The sequence below is a fragment of the Astyanax mexicanus genome, chromosome 12 (genome assembly GCF_023375975.1).
Source record: "Astyanax mexicanus isolate ESR-SI-001 chromosome 12, AstMex3_surface, whole genome shotgun sequence".
Classification (NCBI taxonomy): Eukaryota; Metazoa; Chordata; class Actinopteri; order Characiformes; family Acestrorhamphidae; genus Astyanax; species Astyanax mexicanus.
Window position 1 is genome coordinate 1,807,168 of NC_064419.1, and position 26,597 is coordinate 1,833,764.

The window sequence follows — 26,597 nt, forward strand, 5'->3', positions numbered from 1 at the left end:
AGTATTGACAGGATGTGAGATAGCAACGAGCATCATGAAACGCCTTGCACAGGTTATACGTTAGAGCCCATAGATTTTAAGAGTTAAAGTAAACATTAATCCAATTTGATTTCACTTCGATCTAAAATCGTTAAGGTAGCACGTGAACTGTTAGAAGAATCTAATTTGACCTCAAGCTAATTGTTACCGGTAACCCTGATGTTGCGCCTCCTATCCTCAAGAGGTCGCTCTCACTTCAGTATTAGTGCAATGCACACCTGGTTTCTCTAAGTCATTATCTCAGTAAATAAGCCACGAACGCTACTCTGGACTATCTATGCGACGTCTTGTCTGTATTCTCATTCATTTTGAAGCATAATCTCTATCTGCGGTTTATTTACCCAACTGATTTAACCTTGGCATAAAGTTCTCCAAAAGCAGTGTGTAAGACTGGTGGAGGAGAACATGGCAAGATGTTCGTTGCTGTATTTTTTCATTAAATTGATGCAAGATACTATTGAGCCAACCATAATGAAATATACTTCTCAGTGTACCTCGACCATGACTTTTGGATGCCCCTTGTCTGTTTTGTCTGTTTGCCTGTGGATTATTGTACTTCCTTAATAAACCTGCAATATTGCTTTACAATGTTTAACTAGTCAGTGTTAATATATATATATATGTAGGATAACACTTTGTGCAGTTCAATATACAGCACCAAAAGAGCAAAAAGCAACTTGCAGGATCTCTGAAGTCCAAAAAATATGATATGATACAACTTTAGAGAGTAATTACATCATATATTCAGTCTACAGACATTTACTGCTATGCTGGGAGTGTTGCAGTTACAAATGGGTATTTCTGAACTTTAAGACTTTCCTTGTATGTGGAAACTCGCACCATTAACTCGTGGTCCCGCTCCGGCTGTAAATTATTTATTACACATTCAGGCATGGAAATTAATAACGGGGATGAACGACAGAGAGCGTGCTGCTGCAGACGCCGTCATTTTGGGATGCGGCATAAAAATACTGAACTAAAAGAGAAGTCCAAAAGAGAAGTTTTATCCAAACCCTGCCTTTCTGGATTTTTCTGCACAGAAGTGCTACTCAGAAGTTCTGAAGCTTCATGTGAAGTTAATGAAAAGTCACGTCGCTCTGTCCTCTCTCAGCCAGGGCTGTTTACACAAAGCCAGTTTGATATCTGCTGTTCTGAGCATTGATTGCTTCCGCTGACAGGCTGCTTCTTCCTGCCATCCTCGAGAGCCGACATACATAGAACCCAGCGAAATCAAACACACACCTTTTGGCCTTTAATATTCGTAGTTTTTAGTGTTTATGAACTAAAGCAGTCCTCTGAATTCCAGTCGTTTTATGATTTAATAAAACAGAAGACGTTCTTCAGTTTTTTCCGTTTTTTCTTCTTAGCTGATGACCTCAAGACTTTGGACTTGAATTTGCTTGAATTTGTTCGCCAGGAGTAGAATGAGGTCACCCAAAATCAGTGTGATAGACTTATGGAGAGCATGCCAAGATGCATGAAAGCTGTGATTAAAAATAAGGATGATTCTACAAAGATTTTTCTGATTTCTGATCTCTTAAAACTTGAAACAGCATTGCTGTTTTTAACTCAATATGGCCTTTAATATTAGTTTTTAGTGTTTATGAACTAAAGCAGTCCTCTGAATTCCGGTCGTTTATGATTTTATAAAACAGAAGACGTTCTTCTGTTTTTCCCTTCTTTCTTCTTAGCTGATGACCTAAAGCTTTTGGCACAGTACAAGCAGTGCATCTTCGGTAAAGCGTCCAGTTTCAGCACGATTATTACAGTCATTATCTTATCATTATAAGAGAATTAAAAGCTTCTCGGAAAACGAAGCGAATCAGACGCACGCTCCCGGTTTAATAGAATTAAAAGTAAAGTAGCTTTACTAAAACCTACTTCACCAACCCTACCTTGAGTCTAATTCAAAGCATTAATTATGAACCAATAATCTGGAGGGCTTATTGACGGCGATAAAAAAGGTAATCTCAGGACCTTTCATCTAACTGATGTCCTACAAGGCCTGCTCAGCTAAATGGAAGCTGAAAGCTTGGGCTCTGAAGCGTAGCAGCTTAATGATATTAGATAAGACACGAAATACGAGGTCATTAAAGAATCCAGTTCATTTAAACAGGCTGAAATATAAAGTAGAATGTAGAAAGTAGAAATTAGCCTTGGTGCAGCAAATAGCCTCTCTATTTTAAAGGTAGATTGTAAACCCTTATAAGTTAATACTACTCAAATCATTTGAGGTCATTTGTTGCCTCAACCAAATAGAGGTGTTTTTTTTTGGAAAACCATTAACAAATCCACTGTTAATTTACTCTTAAAGTCATTTTTAAAACGCTGAGATTATGAATCATTATTGGGAAACGCACCTCAGTAAATTACGTATTTTCTAGGCCTTCCATTGCAAACTAATTCATTTTTGTATTAAATGTTTTTAGAGAACTAAAAGGTTGTGATCATCACAGTGACAGTAATTACTTACTGTAGGTCTTTATCTACATTAATAAGCATGCAATAAATATGTGGTTATATTTATTTTTTTACACTTAAGAAAACAAGACATAATTCTGATTAAGAAAAACTGAATCTAATTAAAAGTAACTTGAGTTTCTGTTTGAAAACGTTTATTTTTAGCTGGTGGTTCGAGCTGAACAATATTATTCTGCTCTATAATAAGTGCATTTGTATTTTCTGTGTAAGACTGTAAAATCTGTTTAATTTCACTGAGTTTATCATGTTTGACTGGATGATTTTGTATGATTTTGAGAACTCCTATAGCGCCTATAGCAGAACATAAAAGCTTGGCTCAGAAAACAGATGATGCACAGATGAGCTACATCATATAAATTATTAAAGAACACACCTGATCACATTAAGCCACTGTATAACAAGAAGAGCACATCACATTTCATTTTTTCTATATGAATCACTGCTATTTCTGCCATTCTTTTTGTAGGTCACTTGATGTCATTCTGCGGTTGCAGACTGACATTAAAAAAAAAAAGACAATCTTCTGAACCCCATTGAAAAACCTCATGTAATCATGTAAGATGTACGTTTTATGATCACAAGTCATTAAACAGAGCTGAAGTGCTTGAATTTGTGCGCTAGGAGTAGAATGAGGTCGCCCAAAATCAGTGTGAAAGACTTATGGAAAGCATGCCAAGATGCATGAAAGCTGTGATTAAAAACTGTGATTAATTCTACCACTATCATTGCTGTTTTTAACCCAATATCAACTTTGTTTCTTTGCATTATTTAAGGTTTGAAAGCTCTGTACATTTTTCATTATTTTCACACATTACATTTTCTATATAACAGACACGTCATATGAAAAACGCTGCACTTTAATATGTCATTCCTCATATTTCTGGCAGCACTTCACCACGCTGAACTTGAAGCTTGATAAAAATGGGCCATTATATGCCTTGTCAAATACGTGTCATTATTTCCTGTTTAATCCAGAATCACTAATACGTCTCTCCAGCCATATGCTGAGGCTCGCTCTCGTATAATGATGAAACTTTATGGAATAAATTTACACCTCATGCGCTGATCCCTGTGCTTACCCAATTAGAGCACTCTCACACTCCAGCGCGAGAGAGACGCTGGAGCATGGCTCTTGGCTATTGGGTTGAGAGAATACACATCTCCGGGCAAATAATGTAAAATTCAAAGGCATCAAAAAAATAAAAAATGAAAGAAAAGGAAAATTAAGTTCCCTGCTTATATTTAAACAGTCAGTTTCCTCAGAATTTACATAATTTAAGGGTTTAATTAAATCTCCAGAGAATCTCTCATTTCATGAAGTAAAGTCATTTCTTGGAGAAGATTCATCATCAAACTGCGAGCGATATTTTATATTTTTCTGAATTAAAGCGAGAGAGAGTGTCAGGTATAGTCGTAATAATTACCCTTACAGTGCTTAATTACCTTATCTGTAAAAAGCACTTTAATATTGCGTTTTAACCTCAAAACACTCAGAGTGAAGCTGAGTGAAAGGCGGGAATCGCCTGCTCTGATTAGCGTGCGAATCGAGATATTCAATGACTTCTAATTAAGGCTCTGTCCGTAAATAAGAGTTATGAATGAAGGGAAGTGTAGCGCAGACGGAAAATTGATAGATTAGTTTTGCATGTTCTTTTCATACAGACATATGCAGTATAGCAGTATAATTATGTGTGAAGGACTCAAGGACTATCTAGACTAGGATGCTTATGTGAGCTTGTTATTAATAAAATGAAACATATATATATATATATATATATATAAATATATATTTACAGAAATGCATGACCACTGTTGTGTATGACATAATGAACATAATAAAAACATAATAAATAAAATCTACTTTAAATATCACCTTTAGACAGCCTATTATTGTTTTAGCATTTAGAGTTTTTTCTGTTAACTTTTTATGTATTTTAATGATTTCGTCTTTTTATTTGTCTACTTTTATGTTTTACTTTTTAGCCCTTCTATTTTATTCATTTCAACCTTTTATTTATTTTATTCATTTTTATTAATTTTATTTTGTCCTTTAATTTTTTTTACTTATTATTCTTATTTATTTTAGTTCCAACACATATTTTTTTATAACTGTGGTGTTATTTTAGTCCTCTATTTCTATAATTGTGTTTATAATTTATTTTAGCCTGTCTGCATATCCTTTTATACTGAATTATTATTTTATTTCTTCTTAATTAAATATTTTATTTTTTGCTTGTTTTTATAATTTAAACTTATATTTCAGTCCCATTTCAGCATTACCAAGCGGAAATAAAGGTTGATTGATTGATTGGCTGTTCAGGTGCAGTTTCACCTGATTAATTATAGAGATAACTACTACAGCGATGAACTAATGTCACCTTTTGCTGCTTTATACTAAATTGCATTGAAAAATACAAGATATATCATGTGGCTTTTGTGACACATTCTTTTGCACAAAATTAAAATGAAGGGAAGTGTATTACAGTGCATTAAAGTAGTAAACTGAGAGATGAGTTTTGTGCTCGCATACATACAAGCATATGCAGTATATATATATATAAATGTATTTATATAAATGCAGCGTAAGTCTTTTTTGCTTGCAGAGGGACGATAGCTCACATGTTGCACCGTGGCAGTAAAGCAGCCTGGCAGAGTCAGGGCTACTCTCCTTTTCTCCCCATGCAACAAGGCTTTGCCATTAATTTTTAATCAGACTTGTCCATCTGTGCAGCAGGAGGGGCTCTGCTGCTCACGGAGGAAGAGGAGGAGGAGAGAGAGGGAGCAGACATGAGCTTAGAATATACACAGTAATGCTTTATTTAGATTAATGACTAAGATACAATAATCACAACAAGACCTAAACCATGCCATCGAGAGTCATCGCACGACTCCAGACTCTGCCCACATAATTCAAGCATATTTTAACAGACGCGCGCTGAATATAGGTTACTGATAACAGAATCAGTTCTACAGAAAAGACATGCTGTCCAGCCTGTCTGTAAACCACATCCACGCCATCTGTGTTTGTGTTCCAGACTAACAAACATTACCGCCATCAGCCACACAACCATACATTCACAACAACTTAAATTAAGGTGGATATATGTTAAGATTAGATGTGTAGAACAGTAGTTTTTAGTAGTGTGAGGCCAGAGACTTAGTTGAGCCCAATCCCATTTCACACCTTGGCCCTACAACTTACCCCTATCTCCTTTTTTTGGGGTGAAATCGTCCCCCTAAGAATTGGGACAATCCTTCAAGATGTGATAGCAGTGGAGCACTAAAGTTCAGTAGCCTAGCTGCTGGTTAACTAGTTAACTTTACCTTTTTAAGACCTCAATAAATATAATTTAAGGCCTAAACATTTAGTCATAACTTCTTAAGTAGAAAATAAATTTTTGTATTGAAAACTAAAACTTAACATTTCCCATTTGTAATCAATTTTCTTTTTCAATTTTGTTCCATTGTGATGCAGAACATGTTAGCATGTTCGCTAGCTCATCGCTAACGTTAGCTAACTCTCTGCTAACCCTAGTTTTCTCCCTGGTAACACAGTTAACTTGCCGCTAATGTTAGTATGTTCGCTAGCTTGTCACTAATGTTTAATTTGCTAACCTTTGTTCTCTCACCAGTAACATTAGCTAACTCGCCTCCAACGTTAGTATGTTAGCTAGCTCACCGCTAATGTTAACTCCACTAACCTTAGTTCTCTCTCCGTTACACATTAGCTATCTCTCTGCAAATATCAGCTAGCTCCACGCTAACCTTAGTTCTCTCCCCATTAACGTTAGCTAGCTCGCAGCTAATGTTAGCTAGCTCTACGCTAACCTTATTTCTTTCCCAAGTAACTCGCAGCTAATGTTAGTACGTGCTTTTCCCACTGGAATTAAATGTGGCATCTAAAAAAATTATATCTACAGTAAATTTAAGACAATTTAAGCCCTTTATTATCGCGATTTGAATTTAAAACATTTTAAGACGTAAAACTAGGGCATATTTTATCGTATGTCTTCAAGAAAATTAGCTTTGATTAGCTTTTATATTATTTTATTTTTCCATTACAACGTAAGAATTCAGCCATAAAACATTGAAACTACACATTAACCTATGGTAATACAGTCAATCAATCCAACCCTATCCAACTATCAAACATACTCCTTGTGTTTGAGCTGAACGGCTGTTCAGGTGCAGTTTAACCTGATTAATTACCTAGATAACAACTACTGCTTTGAACTAATGCCATCTCTTCTGCTGCTACATGAAAAATGACATTGAAATAAGTGGAATATACAGTGGCTTGCAAAGTATTTATATCGCTTGAACTTTTCCCAATCCTATATATATATATATATTTTATTATGAGATTTGAAGTGATAGACCAAGATGAAGTAGTACATAATTATAAAAATATAATTAAATAAAAATCCAAAAAGAAGCCCTTAGATCTACCAATCTCATCTGTATAATGTGTGAATCAAGCCAAAACAAGGGTGAAAAACTGCAAATTACTACAAAAAACTTGTTAACTGATTCAAACAAACAAAGACAAACAAAGTACAGGTGTGAAAACACCTTAAATGAACTGAAATTAACTATCTGGGCAAACAGTTAAGAAGAAACAGTCTGCTTTACTCAGATGGTTTAGAAATCTTGTGCACTAATAAAAGTGCAAATATTGTTGTTTTCAGCTCTTTCCTTTAAAACAGCACTATAAAACTGGCACCATGTGATTTTTTCCTTTTTTCCCAGACTCCTGCTCTGAGGCTTCACTTGCACTTGTTTGGATCACACTTAACATCAATCTGTAATCAGTTTGTCACTGCCTTCCGCCAGCTGCCCCTCTGCGCTGGTCCAGCTCTGCGAGATATGAGCTCTGCTGCAGAGGTCGTTTAGCTAAATCTGGACAGTCTGGACACATTTTAGTGAAGCCTTGAGGGCAGAGTCTAATGTGGCACTGAAAACAATCGATGCACATCGATGTTCAAATGTGAATTTCATTATAATGTAGATTAAACATACTGGATACGATTCACAAAACTTAGTAGTAGCAGTAATGATGCTACGCTATGCAAAATGTGCAGAATGATAAAATAATGCATTATATGGCATTTTTCCATTCGTGGCTGTCTTTGAACCAATATGGTCTTTTCTTCAGCCAATCAACAAGTCTGGCAGGTTAATGATCTCATACATATTAATGACTAGTAGTTATCATCAGATGGACAGAACATTTTTAGAACATTATAAAAAAAACCGAAGTACTGCGAAATATGAGCAATAAAAACTAAGGCTAGGGCTGTAAGATATTGGATTTATTTATTTATTTTTTTCTGGCCGAACAACTAAGAGGCTTCAACGTAGACAACACAATGACAGAGTCTCGGTTCAGACTTCCAGCTCCGACCCAGATACCTGTAGTAAGCTTTGGGGCAGGTGATACACAAAGCACATGGAGCAGATAGGACACTTGCACTTGCTCTGGCAGTATTGCATGTGCTTATTTACACATTTATGACGTTATTTACAGAAATAAAATAAATAAAACAAAGATATTTAGTCTAGTGGTCTCCGTGATGAGGTACAGCACTCACTCTGGTTCTCTATGCACACACGTGTACCCGTGTTAAAGGGACAGTGCACACAAAATACTTAATACTGTCCGTTACATATATCGCCCAGGCCATTTAAATGGTCATTCCCCCCTATTGTGAGCATGTGTGCAATACCAAACACTTCCTGAGATTTTTATACTCAGCTAATTAAGTCCTAATTCAACTCTAAATACATCTACATCTGATGCTTCTAATAAACGAATTCCTCTGAACACTTGCACTTAAACTTCACCCATCCAACTGAAACACAGGTTCTAGTTACTTCCATTTCCACAGGTGTATAAAAGCAGCTCCTAACACCACATCTCCAACACCACATTCAAATAGGGAAAGGAAAAGAATAATGCTAATTTAATGGAATCAGTAAAACCTGAGTAAAAGGCAGATAATCCTAATTTATGATCAAGCAAACATTACAGTTACTGTACTATTTCCTTTTGCGTTCAGTTTGGTGTACCCATGTTCACAAGCACATTGCCTACTTACACACACACGGCATGAACTACACACACACACACACACACACATCGCCCTCTAGCACTCTCTCTCTTTATTCCAAACACACACACACACACACACACACACATGTACTCTAGAGATGACTATGCCGTGCCTCTGTGCTCTCAGGTCCTGGTATGGGGTCTTTGAACACCTGGCATCTAAGTGACAGTAGCTTCAGCCCTTTCCAGGATGAATCATTCCTCTATAACAAGCCTGGCCCCAACCGCCTGAACCTCCAAATACATCACACACACACACACACACACACCTCTGGACCAATATTGATTTCGCTCAATTTCCATGCCCCCGTGTGAATTAAAAATGCTCAGCACATGCATTCCTTCCTCTGAACTGTCTTGGCGAATCCATTTTCTGCCTTGAGCTCAATTATATGCAAATCAGGAGAGAGAGAGAGAGAAATTTAATTAGGTTCTTGTTTTCTGTTTTTTTTTTTATTTTTTATTCTCCCCCCCCCCCCCCCCCCCCGTGCACATTTTACAGACAGAAATAACGTCTCCTGTAGTGTCAGTGGCTTTTCTAGTAGAGGCAGTCACTGTTCGACTGACCCCCGCAGGAACGAGGATCTGTCCATTCAAGAGAAAACACTGAAATATGAACCCAGACGCAAAGAAAAGAGGAAATAAACAAGCGCTGACTGCATGGAATATACAATCTACAAAAGCCCCAGTATGTGCAGAGACCGAACTGCAGGATCAGAAAGAGCTATACCGAACAGACCTGATCCCAACTGTCTTTATCCACAAAGATGTCTGTAACCACGGCTGCTTCACTGTGGAATCAGAGGAAAGACAGGAAAAGGAGTTAACAGTAAAAAATATCGGATTTAACCAGAGAAAGAGAGAGAGAGAGAGAGAGAGTTAGATTCAGGATTTGTGAAAAGAACACTGAGAATGTGGGCTGAAGTTTGATTCAGGATTTGCCAAGAACTGGTTAACCTGACCTTACCCAGAGATAGATCTGATCCGAGAAAAAAATGCTATACGATTTTACAATTATTTCATGTGAATAATTATGCAGTAAATGCAGTAAAACGCTTTAAAGATTGATTCAGTATTGCAAAACGAAATATTGCAATTCAACATTTTTTACACCTTTTTTAATATTGCTTGAAAATGGAGGAGGTGGAGTTTAGGATGTGTTTCACAAATCTTTACAAAACTAAACCAGTGTATGTCATAAAAAGTTTATAAAGAGTTTATTAATATTGTTTCATAAACACACATATACAATCTTTTTGTTGCAAAATGCATTAACTTCAATTTACCATTTATAAAGTGCATTTTAAGCGACACTATTAATGATGCCTACTTGAATTGAACAAGAGTGTCGCCATCTTTGCCTTCTAATTCAAGTCGCCTAAGTCAACAAAACATGTCAAACGAAAGTTTATTTACAGTAAACTTAGATTTCCAGTATTTTAGCATGGTTAGCAGCAGCGATAGCCGCAGTTAGCAGCAGCACTTAGCGCTAGTAAATGCTACACTGAGGAACTCTGAGTGTTCGGGTAACCCAGGGTGCTCTCAGCTAGCGGTTCATCCCATGTAGCTTGTTTTAACTTGGTGAACACACAGAGTACAGTCTGATATACTCACTTCTGAACAGCGAAAGAGCTAGCTCTTAGCGCGGTTAGCGGCTAATGCTAATACTGCTCCAGCCTTAGTGCTGGAGAAACTTTGATGAAACTCCTGTATAACTCTGTACTTCAGTGGAGAAGCTTTACTGCTCTTTAATACCTGACTGATAGAATTCATACCTTATAAGCAACAGATTATAAGGTAAAAATTTTTTTATAAATAAATAAAGGACAAAAATGTTGGTCACAAGGCTTCTGAGCAGTGCACCCACAAGCAGCTCTGTGAATAACAGGGTAAACTACGGATAATAAAGTATGCAGAGATACAAATACAGGACTACAGTATGTAGTTATAGTTATAGAAGTACAACATGCTCTTAAATGCTAAGTGGAGCTTATTTAATGGACAATAAATGTAAAAACAAGGTAGAGATGGGTTAATGTTTTTTTGTTTTTGTTTTTAAAAATACTTTTTTCTTAGCCATTGTTTGCCAGTCCTGTATGATTCATAATATACCAACAATCAATTAGATCAACAATTAAAGTAGATTGTAGTGTATTAATCTGATGGTTATGCACTGATGCTATGAGTTGGTCCTTTTAAGTGTATCTACAGGCTTTAAGCTAGTTTATATCACTATTAGTGTGACAGCAGTCCTTCTTCTCCATCTTCTTCTTCTTCTTCTCCTTCTTCTTCACCAAGGCTGCACTAATGGCTGATCATTTTGTGTGGAGAAATTCTTCTGATAGCACCGAGGCGGCTTTGTGTCGCCACCGACGGAAATCTTATCAGGGACATCAGCTTCATGCCGTATCTCTCAGAGAGCTGACCCGATTTCCCCTCTCCAGCTGGCTGCCTCTTTCTCTCTCCGAAACGCTTCACAAAATACACATTACTGTTCATTACTGCTTTCAGGTTCAGCTAAATAAATGGGCACCGTGGGGCGAAGAAACATGTGGAGCATCCAGAAGGTTGCAGAGCCTAAGAAAATAATGGCCTTTGAAAAATCACTCCTATTAAGCTTCTGAATCATGAAACAGAGTACAACCAGTTATCTTCGAAACAGCGCTCATACCTCACAGCAGCACGCTTTGTATCCGGCCCTGTAAACAAGTATGAGAATTTTTTTTTCAGTGCTCGGGTGGATAATCTTCTCTCTAAGCGTCACACGACTCGTAAATTCATTTTGCTTTGCTGGAATTAAAAAAAAAAAATGCCTGGATAATTAATCAGAGCTGAAAATGACTGAGGTCGTAATATTTCACTTAATTTACACGTCACCTTCTTCAGCCTATAGAACTGTGAACCTGTGAAGCATGGTGTTATTGTCACGGAAAAAAAAACATACAGTGGTGCTTGAAAGTTCAGAATTTTTGTATTATTTTATGCATTTTTAGTCATTTTTTAATTTAGGTAATACTTTCCTTTGATTGTCCATTTGATGGCCTCATTGATGCTCAACTGACATTCAACTTAATGTCGATTAAATGCAACAATTAAACATATGTTGAATTTAAATGATTTAAAATAGAACATAACCCTACATCTAACCCTAACCTAAACTTTAAATATGAACCCAAGTGTAGAGTTAGAGTTGGATGTTGGGTTACATTCAATAGAGAATCATTTACTTTCAACTTTTAGCTTTTTTGAATGTCAAATGAGCACCATCAACTGGACCATTCAAGTAAAGTGTGACCTTTATTTATAAACAAGTTTGAAACGTTGTTCTGTAAATTATCCAATATTCCATATCCGTAAATGGAAAAAGTATGCAAACCTGACTGAAACCATGATACTACCGCCACCATGTTTCACAGGTGGAATAAGGTTTTTATGCTGGAATGCAATGCTTTTCTTGGGTTTATAATCTATAAACCTTTGGTCATGCCATGTTACACTTTAATAAACATGTTTTTATCACTACCCAAAGAAAACCTAGTATTTTACTAAATAATTTTAACATAAAACAGCCTCTTATACTTAATTCTCCAGAATGACCTGAAATAAACTCTTTTTACATTCATTTCGTTTTATCTCTTTCCTGTAAATTTGCTTTTTTGGTTATCCTTCACTTACTTTTCAGGAGAAGGAAAAAAATGTCTTAACCTTCAATCGAAGAATAAAAATATGTAAAGAGATCTAACTCCAAGTAATTTTAGAGCTTTTCTATTGAACTATTTATCCAGTGTAACAATGACACAATGTGATGAAGAACCACCAGACTTGAAGTAGATCAAAAAGTGAAAAAACATTTTGGGTGTAAAGCACTGAAGCATCTTTTCTTAAAGAACAATTTAAGTTTTTTAAACACCTTGAACTCTTAATTCGGAATTCTGAAAATCCTTGATGTCTTGTTGTATCAAAGGTGAATCAGAGCCTTGGTTTATGCAGATTCAAAGTTCCACTTAAATAAAAATGAAAAGAAAAGAAAGCAAACAAAAAAGAATATTACTGAGGTTTTTTTTATTTTTATTCTCAGCTTCTGTATAAAACCGTAAGCCATGAATACGAGTAGAGTCCGCTCAGTGTTCTCCAGTAGAAAAAGATAAGTAGTGAGCCTCAAACAATCAGAAGCAGGATTAATTGAACGCTTTGTGGGTGCAGAACAAGGTTATATTTTATTCAGGGCCTCCGGTAGATCATACTTGCAGATAAATCACAGATAAAGAGAGCGTGAACATTGGCAATATTTTTTTAGTTCTCAAGGACTCAGCAGGTGCTGCACTTGTGCCATGTCTGTAATTCTGCCCGCTGAGGTGTGAATTCTCTCTCTTCTATTTTTTAGGGATTGTTGCCCAATTATCTCCCCAAGGTTAGTAGTCACCAATTCCCGCCTGCTGTTGGTTCCCCCTCGTGTCATATTGCGCCAACCAGTGGAAGCCCGTGCTCGCCTTCACACTTTTCAATTGGCTGGTGGAGAAACTGTGAAGTGCAGGTGCTTTCTGCTGGTGATCTGCGGCTCGTACAGTAACACAGGTCAGCTGCGCTCGCCTGCAGAGTGCCGACTGCCCAAGGACTGCAGATTGACAGGAGAGAAATTAAACCATTTTTCCTACACGGCGGGCAGCTCTCGGATTCCAGCTGCGCTCTTGTGGATGGCTGTGGCATCACTGGAAGTCAAGCTTTGGTCCGTGAAAATGGATTTACATTTACAGTGCTTCTTTTAAAGCTTATTTTGATAAGGAGATATCAAAATATCTATATATATATACAGGTCTGGAAAAAAATAAGAGATCACTTAAAAATGATGTCACTGCCTCAGTCACAGTCACCTGATTCCTAATTGTTTTCAACTGCTATCTGTACTATATTGTACATCCATTTTTTGTTATTTTTCCTTTCCTGCAGATTATTGTTTGCAGTTCTCCCAACAGCAAGTGGTTTCCATTATCTTGTTTATGATTTTGACTTTTTTTTTTTGCTGCTGTGTATGACCCTCGCATGTCTAACTACTTGTAGTTTGTACCCTCTTTTGCATATTTGCCTTCTGTTGCCAAAAGACTGGTTTTGATCTGTCCTTTTTAAACAGAGCCTTTCATTGTAATGTAATGAGTAATGTAATACGTATTGTGTTGTATGTGATCTTGCCATTACACAACCCTACATAATTTCATAAACATACATTGCATAAAAAAGGAATCAAAACAGTGCCGCAACCTTAAAGTGATGTAAAATTAAGTGTATCGGGGCGCAGAGTGGTCCAGCATCCTAAAGCGCTGCCACTATGAGCGGGAGGTCGCAGGTTCGAACCCCTGGTCATGCAGCTTTACCATCAGGCTGCCGGCGCTCAGAGGGAGCACAATTGGCCCTGCTCCCTCCGGGTGGGTACAATAGGTGGCACTCTCTCCCCACATCACTCCTAGGGTGATGTCCGCAGCACAGGGCATCTGTGAGCTGATGTATCGGAACTGAGTCGCTGCGCTTTCCTCCGAGCGTTAGCGCTGTAAAGCTCGAAAAGAAGTGGTGTCTGACTTCACATGTATCAGAGGAATGCATGTTTTAGTCTTCACCCTCCTGGTGTGTTATTATTGGGGCATCACTAGTAATAGAGGGAGTCCTAGTGAGTTGGGTGGGTAATTGGCCATGTAAATTGGGGATAAATGGGAAAAATTAGAAACAAAAAGTCTGATGTGGTGTAAGACTTACGATACTGTTTTTACTGCTCAGTAAAAACTCATGTTTTATTAAGGTGTTACTCTTGCACATCACGGGATTGGACAGGACTCCCTGAAGGTGTAAAGCCGCCACAATCGGAGTGTCAGATAAGGGATACGATAGGGTGACGATACCCAATTCTGTCTCTCCGCTAAGTGATACACCGACCAACAGAGAGCACATAGTGAAAATAGAAACTGGTGTAAGAAAGAGCATTATTGTCTCATTTCCTGAGACATTAAAGACAAGAGCTTTATTTCACACCGCCAAGAACGTGCAAATTAAGACTATTATTAAGATTATTCCTTTACAGCTTTGTGGTGTCACTCAGCGAAGAGCATCTGCCGAATGCATTAAAAAGGTGACCTAAAATCTGCTGGCAGATTCAGGATGTTCGCAGGAGCAGGATTGAAAGAGGGCTAGAGTTGGAAATGTTTGCTAAACGGAGCTGTAAATAAATAAAATATGGCTGAGCTGTTGCAGTGTTTTATGTGGAAATGTCAGTCCCTTCTCCACCAGTGAGATTCAATGGTTTCTTCCCTCCCCGCTGTGATCAGCTAACGACGGCATGAACTGTACTTTAGATTCCTAAAATATTCATTCTATATTAACACATTCTGGCAGGAACATCACACTCGTGCCTCGGTACAATAGAGAGTCTCGACGGATGCTACCAGTTCTTTGAAACTCTGAGGGCTGTGAAATATTAAGGAGGTCATTCTGTAACTGGCTGCCGCATTTTCTAAAAGTAAACAATAGCAAAGTGTCATAACACAAAGCTTCACAAGCCCTCACACTCACCACACATACGCACAGGGGGTGCTGGAGACAGAGAGAGAGAGAGGGAGGAGCAGCAGCAGCTCGGAGGTAGAGAATATAAAAAAGGAAGGAGAGAAGACTGTACACTGACTAGTGAATATGCTTGTCAGCAGAATCTGTGTCACACATCTCAGGAAAACTCGGTAGAATCTGCGGAGTGTAGCGAGGAGAAGAGGGAGAATAGGCAAGCCATGTGTTTCAACAGGAAACAAAGACATGTGGGAGCTGCAACAGAGAGCGCACAAGCTCTGGCATGAGAAATCACTGTCTGCTCTGGCATATCTGATACTGCGGTGAATAAACAGGGTCTAGGACACACCACTGTGCCACAATCTGTGAAACTTCTTCACTGCTGTCACTATAAATTCGTTTATAGTTTATTAGTAACTAAAACATCTAATGCTAACCCTAAAATCTGTCACAACTATCTGATTTTGATGCTCCTGTCCTGCATACACCTGTCTCCAACAGAAGATTATGCTTAACGGACTCCATTTCCCAGAACACCTCTCACACAGATCACAGTCACCTGATTCCTTATTGTTTTCAACTGCTCTCTGTACTATATTGTACTGTATAGCTAGTTATAGTCATTTGTCCCTTGAAGTCCCTTGTCCCTTGAAATATTGTTTTTTTCCCGTTATTTATCCCGTTGTTTATTACGTTTATTTCACCTTGCCCTCTGATTGTGTTCTTTGCTGCTGTGTAATGTAAAATGTAATGTAAATGTATGAACCTCGCACATCTACTCAACTCGTAATGGAAGCAAGTCATGTGTTTCAACAGGAAACAAAGACATGCGGGAGCTGCAACAGAGAGCGCACAAGCCCTGGCACGAGAAATCACTGTCTGCTCTGGCATATCTGATACTGCGGTGAATAAACAGGGTCTAGAACACACCACTGTGCCACAATCTGTGATACTTCTTCACTGCTGTCACTATAAATCCGTTTATAGTTTATTAGTAATCATCCAATCTAATGCTAACCCTAAAATCTGTCACAACTATCCGATTTTGATGTTCCTGTGCTGCATACACCTGTCTCCAACAGAAGACTTTGCTTAACAAACTCCATTTCCCAGAACACCTCTCACAAAGATCACAGTCACCTGATTCCTAATTGTTTTCAACTGCTCTCTGTACTATATTGTACTTTATAGCTAGTTATAGACATTTGTCCCTTGAAGAATATTGTTTTTTTCCCGTTATTTATCCCGTTGTTTATTACGTTTATTTTGCTTTCCCCTTTGATAGTGTTCTTTGCTGCTGTGTATGAACCTCGCACATCTACTCAACTCGTAATGGAAGCAAGTCATGTGTTACAACAGGAAACAAAGACATTTGGGAGCTGCAACAGAGAGCGCACAAGCTCTGGCATGAGAAATCACTGTCTGCTCTGGCATATCTGATACTGCGGTGAATAAACAGGGTCTAGAACACACCACTGTGCCACAATCTGTGAAACTTCTTCACTGCTGTCACTATAAATTCTATTAGTAATCATCCAATCTAATGATGACTGTAATGACTAATCGAGTAATCAGTTCTTAAAAAGGTCAAACGATTAACAATGGCTTGACTAAACAATAATAAATGAATGCAAAATAATAAATGAATGTGCACAGTAATAAATGAATGCATGGTAAATGAATGGTTCCTTTAAGATCCGTCGTTAAGGTGTAAACAAAGTGAATCAGAGATGTCTGATACTCTGTTCTAAAGACACTTCCATTGTCAGCGTCATCAGTATTTTTTATCTATTGCAAAGATGTGCAAAACTGTCATCTAAACAGGAGGTGCTACTATAAAGCATTTAAAATTTAACAATTAACAATTTAATGCAGTTTTCTGAATTACACTAAATTTAAGGTGCATCCAAACTTTTGCAGGTACTGAAAATTCCATCTCTAAACATCCTTGTTTACATCTTAACTGTTTCATTATATTAATAAACTCTTTTAAGATTCTAATAATTCTTCTATTTATCTAATAAATAAAATAAATCAATATTACATACTATTTTAAAAAATGACATACTGTATTTAAAATAGAATATATATATAATATTATACTAGTACTATATATATAATAGTATAATAGTATAGTATAAAATAATAATATCCAAAGATGAAGAATATAAAGGATACATTATAAAATGCCTGATACTAATGACTGATTACAGATGTATGTTTACATCTGATTACAGATCATGTAGATTCATGTAGAAAATGCAATCAATTTTTTTTATAATTATTATAATTGAGTAATAGGGGTGTGCCATATCGAATCATGTATATGCCACTGTTTTAGCTGATTGTATTTTTTTGTTTGTTTTTTTTCATTTATGATTATTGTTATTTTTTTTAGTTAACTTTTTCGTTTTTTAAATGTTGGTTCGTTTTAGCAGTTGGTTTGTTATTGACATTTCTTTTTAGTTTCTTTCTTTTATTTTATTATTTTTAGGTATTGCTTATTTATATTTTACTCTTTTATGTGTTTAGTTTTTTATTTATTCATCTGTAGTTGAATTTTTATTAGTTCTATTACCTTTTTTTTACTTATGATTTTGTGATTTCTACTCGTAAATGATTATTTTTAATAGTTTTGAAATTATCCTTTTTTAAAATAATTCTTATACCATATTAAAATGCAGTTTTTTATTTTCTATCACTTATTTTATTCTATCTATATATTTTTTGTTTTTTTGTTGTTGTTGTTGTTGATGTTAATCCCTTCTTTATGTAATTGCTCGCCTGCATTGTAAATAAAGGTTGATTGATTGATTGATTTTTAATTCAGTGTTTTGTAATATCGCCAAAAGTATCGTTATTACGCAAATACCATGAATTATTGTGATATTGTTTTTTTAGGCCATATCGCCCACCCCTATTGAGTAATCACATTTAATGGCGTAATCAAGCTTTCTATAACATCCTAAGATAAAGTAACCCCACACTGGTATCTCTGTGTCCTTCGTGACAGTGTTCAGAGCTTATATAAGAAGCAAATAAAGCAATAACACCAGTGAGGCGCATCACCCAGCCAAGAGCAGAGACAGGACGTGGGCCGCGCCGGGCTCTTGTGGCAGTACAGCTCATTTTGAGACTGGCACGGCTAACAGGATGCACAGCAGTGTCTTTACCCAGGCTCGGTGTAGCATAATGAATCAGCGGGCAGGAGAGGAACACCCCAGAGGAGGCGCCATGTTTTTAACCCACTTTTTGAAAATGCACTTGGTCCGACGCAGGACAGCCCGCAGGAAGTCTGGATCAATGGAGAACTGGCAACCCGTCTGAGCTCAGTGAAATCAGCAGGACGAGAGGAACGGAACATTACAACAAAGGCGGAAAGTATTAGAGAGATAACGAGAGAGGAAACAGAGAGAGAGAGAGAGAGAGAGAGAGAGAGAGAGAGAGTGAGAGAGAGTGTGAAGGATAAAGGATTACTATATTACTGGAGTCAGCAGTATGTGCTGCAGTGGAGGAGGTGTAGTAGCTTCAGCAGGGCAGCAGGAGAGAGAGAAAAAGAGAGAGAGAGAGAGAGAAAATGTGTCGAGGCACATTACACCTCATAGCCTGATTCCTTTCCCCAACACCCAGAATCAGCACAGAGCTGCACTGAGTACCACTGAGCGCAGAAAGCACGTCATCAACCATCAAAATCATTAACCCTCCTACTATCCTCAAATTTGCAAAACCCTTTATTCTCTGGATCAACATGACCCCAAGAATTTAAACCTGCATAAAACAATAAGAATTAAATTAAAATAAACGCTCCTCATTTTTGAAGTGTTTATCCATCTTACCTTGGTTACCGGCACCTCCCACAGACTAACCCGCGCATATTTTTTAAACATTCCTCTGAGGACTGAGCTCATACTGAAAAAAGTTCCAGCACTGTTCCAGCACGTTTGATACAAACACCCGGTAAAAAAAAGGAAATATTTATCTAGAAATAAATTCTACTGCAGCGCCATTGCTTTTCGGTGAGGATCCCTGATTAATTCTGTAAAACAATAATAATCTATATTTCAAAGTTTTATATTATATAAGTATTATAAGTGATGTGTTGTTAAGTTATGGCCTAAAGTGAAGGGACATTTTAGAGAAAGGTTATAAAACTGAATGTCACAGTGACCTCAACATTATTACCATATAATAACATTATAGTATATAATTAGGGCTGGGTATCATTTTAAACAATGTTATTCCTTTTCTGATACTGTTTTCTCAATTGTGACAAAAAATGCAGTCTATATATTTATTTAACAGTATTTTTTATTGCATGAGCCACTATTTTTAAGACATTTACTTCACCTGTAGATGCTCTCAGAAACTCTTTTTCGAAGTAGAGCCAGACTTTAGAGCACTTCAACATGTTCACTTCATCCTGCCAACACTCTATTTTCATGCCTTTGTGCGCTGTTTAAACAGCAAAGAGCTTGTGAATATATCGACACTGATAAGCTGTGTTCGTAAATTGCTATCTTGGCATCTGAAAACATAATAATAAACCTTCATAGTAAAAGAGTAGAATGTTTATGGTTTTATTTGAGCGTTAAAGAAACCCGTAGTAAGTTATGAGTAAGCAGTGTTATGATTTTGCTGGTAGCAGGAATAGGCCATAGTACCGTCATGGGCATTGGACTACTTGTGTGTAAACATAGGGTAGTCCTCAGAGGAATGTTTAGAAAATATGCACGGGTTAGTCTATGGGAGCTGTTGTTCGAAATAACCAAATTAATTGTGAAAGTTGCCCAGCACAGCACCTTTGTTTCCTTGTTTTAGAAGCGCAGAATCAAGTTGTGTAAAAGGTCTTACGACGCAAAGCTTGTCGTTGAAGAGGACGCATCAGAGCCGTTATGCTGGAGCATCGTTGCAGTAATGACACCGGCGACACTTTGCTGATGCCTCTGAGCGTATTGAGCGGGAGCTGAGAGGTGACGCCTCATTGCTCATTAGCAACTGTGCTGAATTTTCAATATGGTCTCATCAGTGGTTCTTTCTCGCTCCCCACGGTATTAAAACAACAACATCCAGCAGTGTGGTTTGATTATGCGTGGTGGATGTGCTCTATCATTCTCAAATGTTTAATGTTCAAAGCTGTTATAGTGCACAGTCGTGGGTCCTCTATAGATCTCTAAACCTTTATTATGTAAGAGTTTTTTAGACGAGATCAGAAACTGTTTTTTTGTTAAGTGCGGTGTTTATCCTAGGGCTGACAAATGATTAATAAGATAAATCATCATCCTTAAGACTTCTTTATGGATTGGAAATTCAAATAGTACCTTTAGTACACTATGTTTACACACAAGTAGTCCAATGCTCATGACGGTACTATGGCCTATTCTGCATTAACACTCTGGTATAACGGCTCTGATGGGGACTCCTCAGCGATACTTCACAGGCTATCGCCAAAGCACTGGATGGTAAGACCTTTTCCACAACCTCATGCTGTTGACCTCAATCTCTGCATGAAGCTCCACATCCAAACCAATAAAACAGACAAGGCAACAATCTTTGTTCTGACCTGAATCACTTCACTGACCTCTAGTCTTCTCTTCTCTACATCCAAACCAATAAAACAGAGATAGCACCAGGCTGTGCTCTGACCGGATCACGGCATTGACCTCTCATTTTTTGGTAGAAATAGCCTCTGACATAACAGCTTTTCCTTGCTGCCAACAACGCATTGCACGATAAGACCTTTTCCACAACCTGATGCTGTTGATGACCTCCCTAGAAGGATGTTCTCTCTCTAAAAGAAAGTAATGGAGGCAGCAACTCTGTTCAAACAATTGTTATTACTGCATTAACACTCTGGTATAACAGCTCTGATGGGTCCTTCTGAGCGATACTTCCCAGGCTACCACCAAAGCACTGGATGGTAAGACCTTTTCCACAGCCTCTTGCTGTTGACCTCAATCTCTGCATGAAGCTCCACATCCAAACCAATAAAACAGACTTGGCAACAGTCTTTGTTCTAACTTGGACTGTTCTCACTTCACTGACCCTAACGGCTCCGCTGCGTCCTCCTCAACAACATTTTCCACGCTGCCAACGACGCACTGCACCACAAGACCTTTCCCACAACCTGATGCTGTCGATCACCTCCCCTGAAGGATGTTCTACATCCAAAACCAGGAAACGGAGGCAGTAACTGTGTTCTGGCCGGATCACGGTGCTGACTTCTGACCTCATCGATGAGTCTGTCAGAGAGCGAGGGCTGGTCTGAAGCAGTGAGATTATGGATTAAGGTTCTGGGGTTGTGCTGATGCAGGACCGGGCTGGATTTTAGCAGTGCTGCGTGACGGCTTCCGGGGACGCGCCCGGGATCAGGTTAACGCGATTGGGAACACTCTTTTCTTCTTTTTCAGACAGGATCCGAGGGGATAAAGTTTAAGGTCGTCTTTTTTTGGGGGCTGGTCATCATATACCGGAGCACATCAGTAAAGAAGAGCTCATAAATGGGATTCCAACAAAGCGGAGAAGCTAGGCTTTTTAAAATCCCTCTCTCACACACACCCCAGATTCATGTGTATGTGTGCAGTGCTCGTGTGGGTACTTGAGAAAGAGAGAGAGGGAAAGAAAGAGGCTGAGACAAAAAAGAGAGAGAGAGAAAAGAGAGAGAGCACTTTTGATGAGCACTTGAGCTTTGTATTAGCACTCTGTGTAAATATCTGCGAGGGTTCTGAGGGAGTGGGAACGACTTATTATAACCATTTCGAGTTGATTTATTTCAAAATTACTGATAAAAGGCTAAGTTTATTTATAGCGCCCTCCTAGTTTGATTTTGAATGGATATGCTAATATACTACAAAAGAAAATTATGGAATTATGGAATGGTAATTCAAACCTTCCCCTTTGATGACACAAAAATACACTGTCTCTCATTAATATTCATTTCTTTCTGCAATATTCGCCCCTACATTTCTGTGCGTTCGTGTATTTCCTGCTGATTGCTAATGCGACACTAAAACGATCCCCTCTTGAATATTCCCCATCAGTAGAGGCGTTTTGGAGTTTTTTCTTGTTGTGAAACTTCAAGCTGTGCTGTCATCCTGAAATGTATTTTTCATCCCCCTTTTTTTTTAAAAAAAGGAAACATAGATCTTTCTATGCTTTCTCTCTTTCTCTTTCTTTCTCCTACTTCCTAGAAGATTGTCTTTGCTTAGGGGGCTTTGGCCTCTGCTCTCCTTCTGTCACCTCATTCTGATGGCTCCGCATTGTTGATGTTTTTCTTTTCTTCCCTCTTTTGCTTCTCCAGCTCATCTCTGTGGCCCCAGAGGTTAATTGTCCCCAGCTCCCTCTTGTCTCTTATTGATCAGAGAGCGGGGGAGGTTTAGCCTCATTCTCATTGACGGCGGAGGCATTCTGGAGCTTGACTCCACCATCAGGCGGGGCCATCATCCTCTCCGCCCCAGAGAAGAGCACTTGTTCCTGGGCATTCCCACAGGGACCAACCCCTCCAGTCACCAGTCAACACTCAGCGCCATGTCACCGCCCAGCGCGCTGCAGGCTAAGCGCTACGGGCCAGTTTTACTTACGGTGCAGGAGCAGGTCGGGAACAAGCAGGCCGAGGGAAAAGTCATTTCCAGCCGCAGCAGGAGAGAGCGAAGGACGTTAGCCTCCTCTCGTCTCCTCTTGCTGAGCCTGTCAATCTCGGGGAGATGTCACTCCCTGACAGGCCTGTCACTTGACATTATTGGAGCCGTAGACCGGAGAGAAAAAAAAAAAACGCAAAAAACACGAAGGCCCCCACACACACACACATACACACATACAGACGGTCCGTAACACACACTGCGCTCCTCACATGCGCCTCGTGCCGCCTGCCGAACAGTGCGGAATAAGACAACAGCTCCATCCCTGAAATAGTGGTGTCAGGCAGAAGCAGCTCAGACCCAGAGCGGATCAACCCTGTCACCGCCAGAGCCAGACTTTCTCCATCTTCTTCTCTTGATGAAGTAGAGGCAACCGTGCAGTAAATAAAAGAAAATGCCATTTATCTTGTTTATGTTGGAGGCGTCTGAGAGTAACCGTCCATCACACGCACGTGCGCGAGCCACACATACACACAAACTTACACAAACACACCGTATCGCTCTTCTTTTACTCCCCGCAGTCATCTGTCAAAGACGGGAAAACAGAGAGATGTGCCTTTTCTATACAAGCTGGTTACGCGTGGGAGAAAACGATAAGGCGAGAGTTAATGTTCAGATACAGAATCTGACTGGACAGATTAGAGACAGAGAAAAGACTATTTTTGTAACTATCTCATCTCTTATCTGCACTTTACACCAAATATATATATATATATATATATAGGAGTATGTATAAATTAGGAGTGGAAGAAAATATTGAAACACTAAAGTATTGGATTATTATGTAATTAATAGTTTATATGTAAATATATGTAGATTGGTGCATCTTTTCATAAAGACCTTTAAAAAAACATGAAAACGCTCCTCATTTCTGAAGTGTTTATCCATCTTACCTTGGTTACCGGCGCCTCCCACAGACATTGGATTAACAATAAAGTACTTCCTTACAGACTTTATATATGAAATTCGAGTTAATGAACCTTCATATGAGTACAATGATGAGTACATGATGCAACTGGCTCTTATCAGGAACGCTGCAGGAAAGGAAGAGCAAGAGTTTCCTCCTCTTTCCTCTGGATAAGTTCATCAGAGTTGCCAGCCTCAGAAACATTAAGTTAACATACTCAGCATTAACAGAGTATTTTGGTTTGTTTAACTTAAAAGTTTTTAAGTTACTACATGATTCCTTGTGTGGTTCTGTATAGTCTGATAGATCACTCCACTACTCATTTACTATATAGAAAACAATAAATAAAATAACCCAATGAAAATACAGTTGTAGTGTATGTGCAATATATAATTGTCGTAAATATTGTAATTTGCATTGACAATTTTGTTTGCCAAAACACAGCATTATTAGATTATTAGATTTAACCTCACTTTCATTTCTAAGTACTCAATACGAGCACAACTCCTCAAATGTGTAATTATTAAGTAAAGGAATGTTGATATATGCAGAGGAACGATATATATATATATATATGTATATATAAGATTTTAAAAAGTCACATTTTTGAGCTTACACACTTTTACATATTCATGTTAAAAAGCTTTCATTCACATTGCTTTAAATGTGTTTTCACTGGATTAAAAAATACTGTAAGTCTCCTGGTTGAATGTCGGCAGGTATGAATTTAGCGCAATTATCAGCATCAAAATACTGTTAGCTGCCCAGTGGGGAGGTGGAAAATCTACTCAGCAAGCTTTTGTGACTCTTTACGGCAATTCAGGAAGACTAATTGCAGTTAATCTCTCTCTAGTAAATTACACTTATCATCAACAGTCATTTGTGAGGACAGCGATGATTTCTCCATTTACTCAGGAATAGCTGCTAATCTGGTTTGCTCAAATGCAAAACATCACCACCCAAAAGAAAAACTCATTTCAATGATAAAGCCCCAATTAAGTGCCAGAAAGACACTAAATTTGACGGACGTTGACGTTACAGCTCTTGATTGTGGATAATGCTCCTCGGCTGTCCGCACACACACACACACACACACACACACACACACACACACACACACACACACACACAGCTCTCGTAGCTGCAGCTGGACTGAAGCTACTCAGGACCTCTCTGTACTTCTGCTTGCTGTGTATAGTATTTGTTGCCGGCTAGCATGAAAGCAGAGCTTACCGAGCCAGTGTTCCCCTGTGATCTTGCCAAAGCCCTCGCGATAAGCAGCCCAGTCCCTGTAGAAGTTTATGGAGCCGTCCTCTCTGCGCTGGATCACCTGGGAGAAAAAAGAAGTGTGTAAAATTGCCACTCTGATCTCAAGAAGACTGATACCTCATCACAACATGAGACAACTACAGACAACATTTCTTCCAAATTCCAAATAAAAATATTGTCATTTAGAGCATTTATTTACAGAAAATGAAAAATCTGAAATCAGTATTTAGTGGAATAACCCTGAAGGTTTTTAATCACAGTTTTTTTTTCATGCATCTTGGCATCATGTTCTCCTCCACCACCAGTCTTACACACTGCTTTTGGATAACGTTATGCTGCTTTACTCCTGGTGCAAAAGCAGTATAGTTTTCAAGCAGTTCAGTTTGGTGGTTTGATGGCTTGTGATCATCCATCTTCCTCTTGATTATATTCCAGAGGAATACGAAATAAACACTTAAAATAGATCACTCTGTGTGTAATACATCTATGTAATATATAAGTTTCACATTTTGAACTGAATTACTATTTTTTTTAATATTTTTTGAGATGCATTATATACACACAAACACATGATGTCTGATCATCGCTTGAATGATGAATTGAATTATACTGACAAATATACATGTCCATAATAGCACAACATATTACACAAAAACAATTATGATCTTGCAGGTCCTTATTGAACACACTCACTCAACGCTCATAATGTTAGTTGAAAAAGTAAGTGGACCCTTGAAATCAATTGATGTTTCAATACTAATCAATAGTTTTTGAGATGTGAGCTCTGATTTGGCCATTCCGAGGAAGACATGGTTTCCTTAAGCCATTCTGTTGTGGACTTGCTACTGTGTTTTGGGTCACTGTCCTGTTGCGTTACCCAACTTCTACAGAACTTCTACCAAATTTCATTTGACATATAGTGTGGTATGGCTCACATACCTGCTCTACCCCCATCCCAATCCTGCCCCCAGCACACACTCACTCAGCATCCTGAACCCCCACTAATACAGTACTGAAACTCTGCACTTTAATTCCCCATTCACTTTACCAGCATTAAGCCATATACCATATACCATATTCACACTACTGTTATATACTATTTATTCTGTCATTCCATCTCAATCACCATCAATATTGCACTATTACGTCTTACGTATGTTTATTGTGTCTTGTTGTTTTGTACATATAGTGTCTCCCACTCTTTTATATTATATATCTATTTCTTTTTTTTACTTATATTTATATATCTATTTCTCCCCCACACTACTGCACCTTGCTTCTGTCTCATGTATGTCTATTGTGTCCCTGCTGTATTGTACCCATAGTGTCTCCCATTCTCCTTTATTATATCTATTATCTGTACTTGCTGTAAAATTGGGAAGGAGAGTAACGTCATTTCAATTCTCTGTATGTCCTGTACATATGCAGTATAAAAAAAAACTACTTGACTTGATATGGGTATCCTTCCTGTGTCTTTTTATCAGTCAAATTGGAATGATCATAATTTTTGTGTTAATATTAAAGACACATTATATTTGACAATACCCTTGCCTTGCATTGAAATCAGATCACATTTAATGATAAATTTATGCAAAAAAACATGACAATCTAA

The 26,597-nt window shown here is 38.1% G+C and overlaps 1 protein-coding gene across 1 annotated transcript in view; it reads right to left on the reverse strand.

Annotated features, from left to right (window-relative positions):
• Positions 1-26,597, reverse strand: part of fibcd1a (fibrinogen C domain containing 1a) — a 110,541-nt gene that overhangs the window by 18,530 nt on the left and 65,414 nt on the right. The window contains exon 6 of the mRNA XM_049486224.1: positions 24,950-25,046. Within this exon, the coding sequence (XP_049342181.1) occupies positions 24,950-25,046 (97 nt within the window). The remainder of the gene's footprint in view (positions 1-24,949; positions 25,047-26,597) is intronic.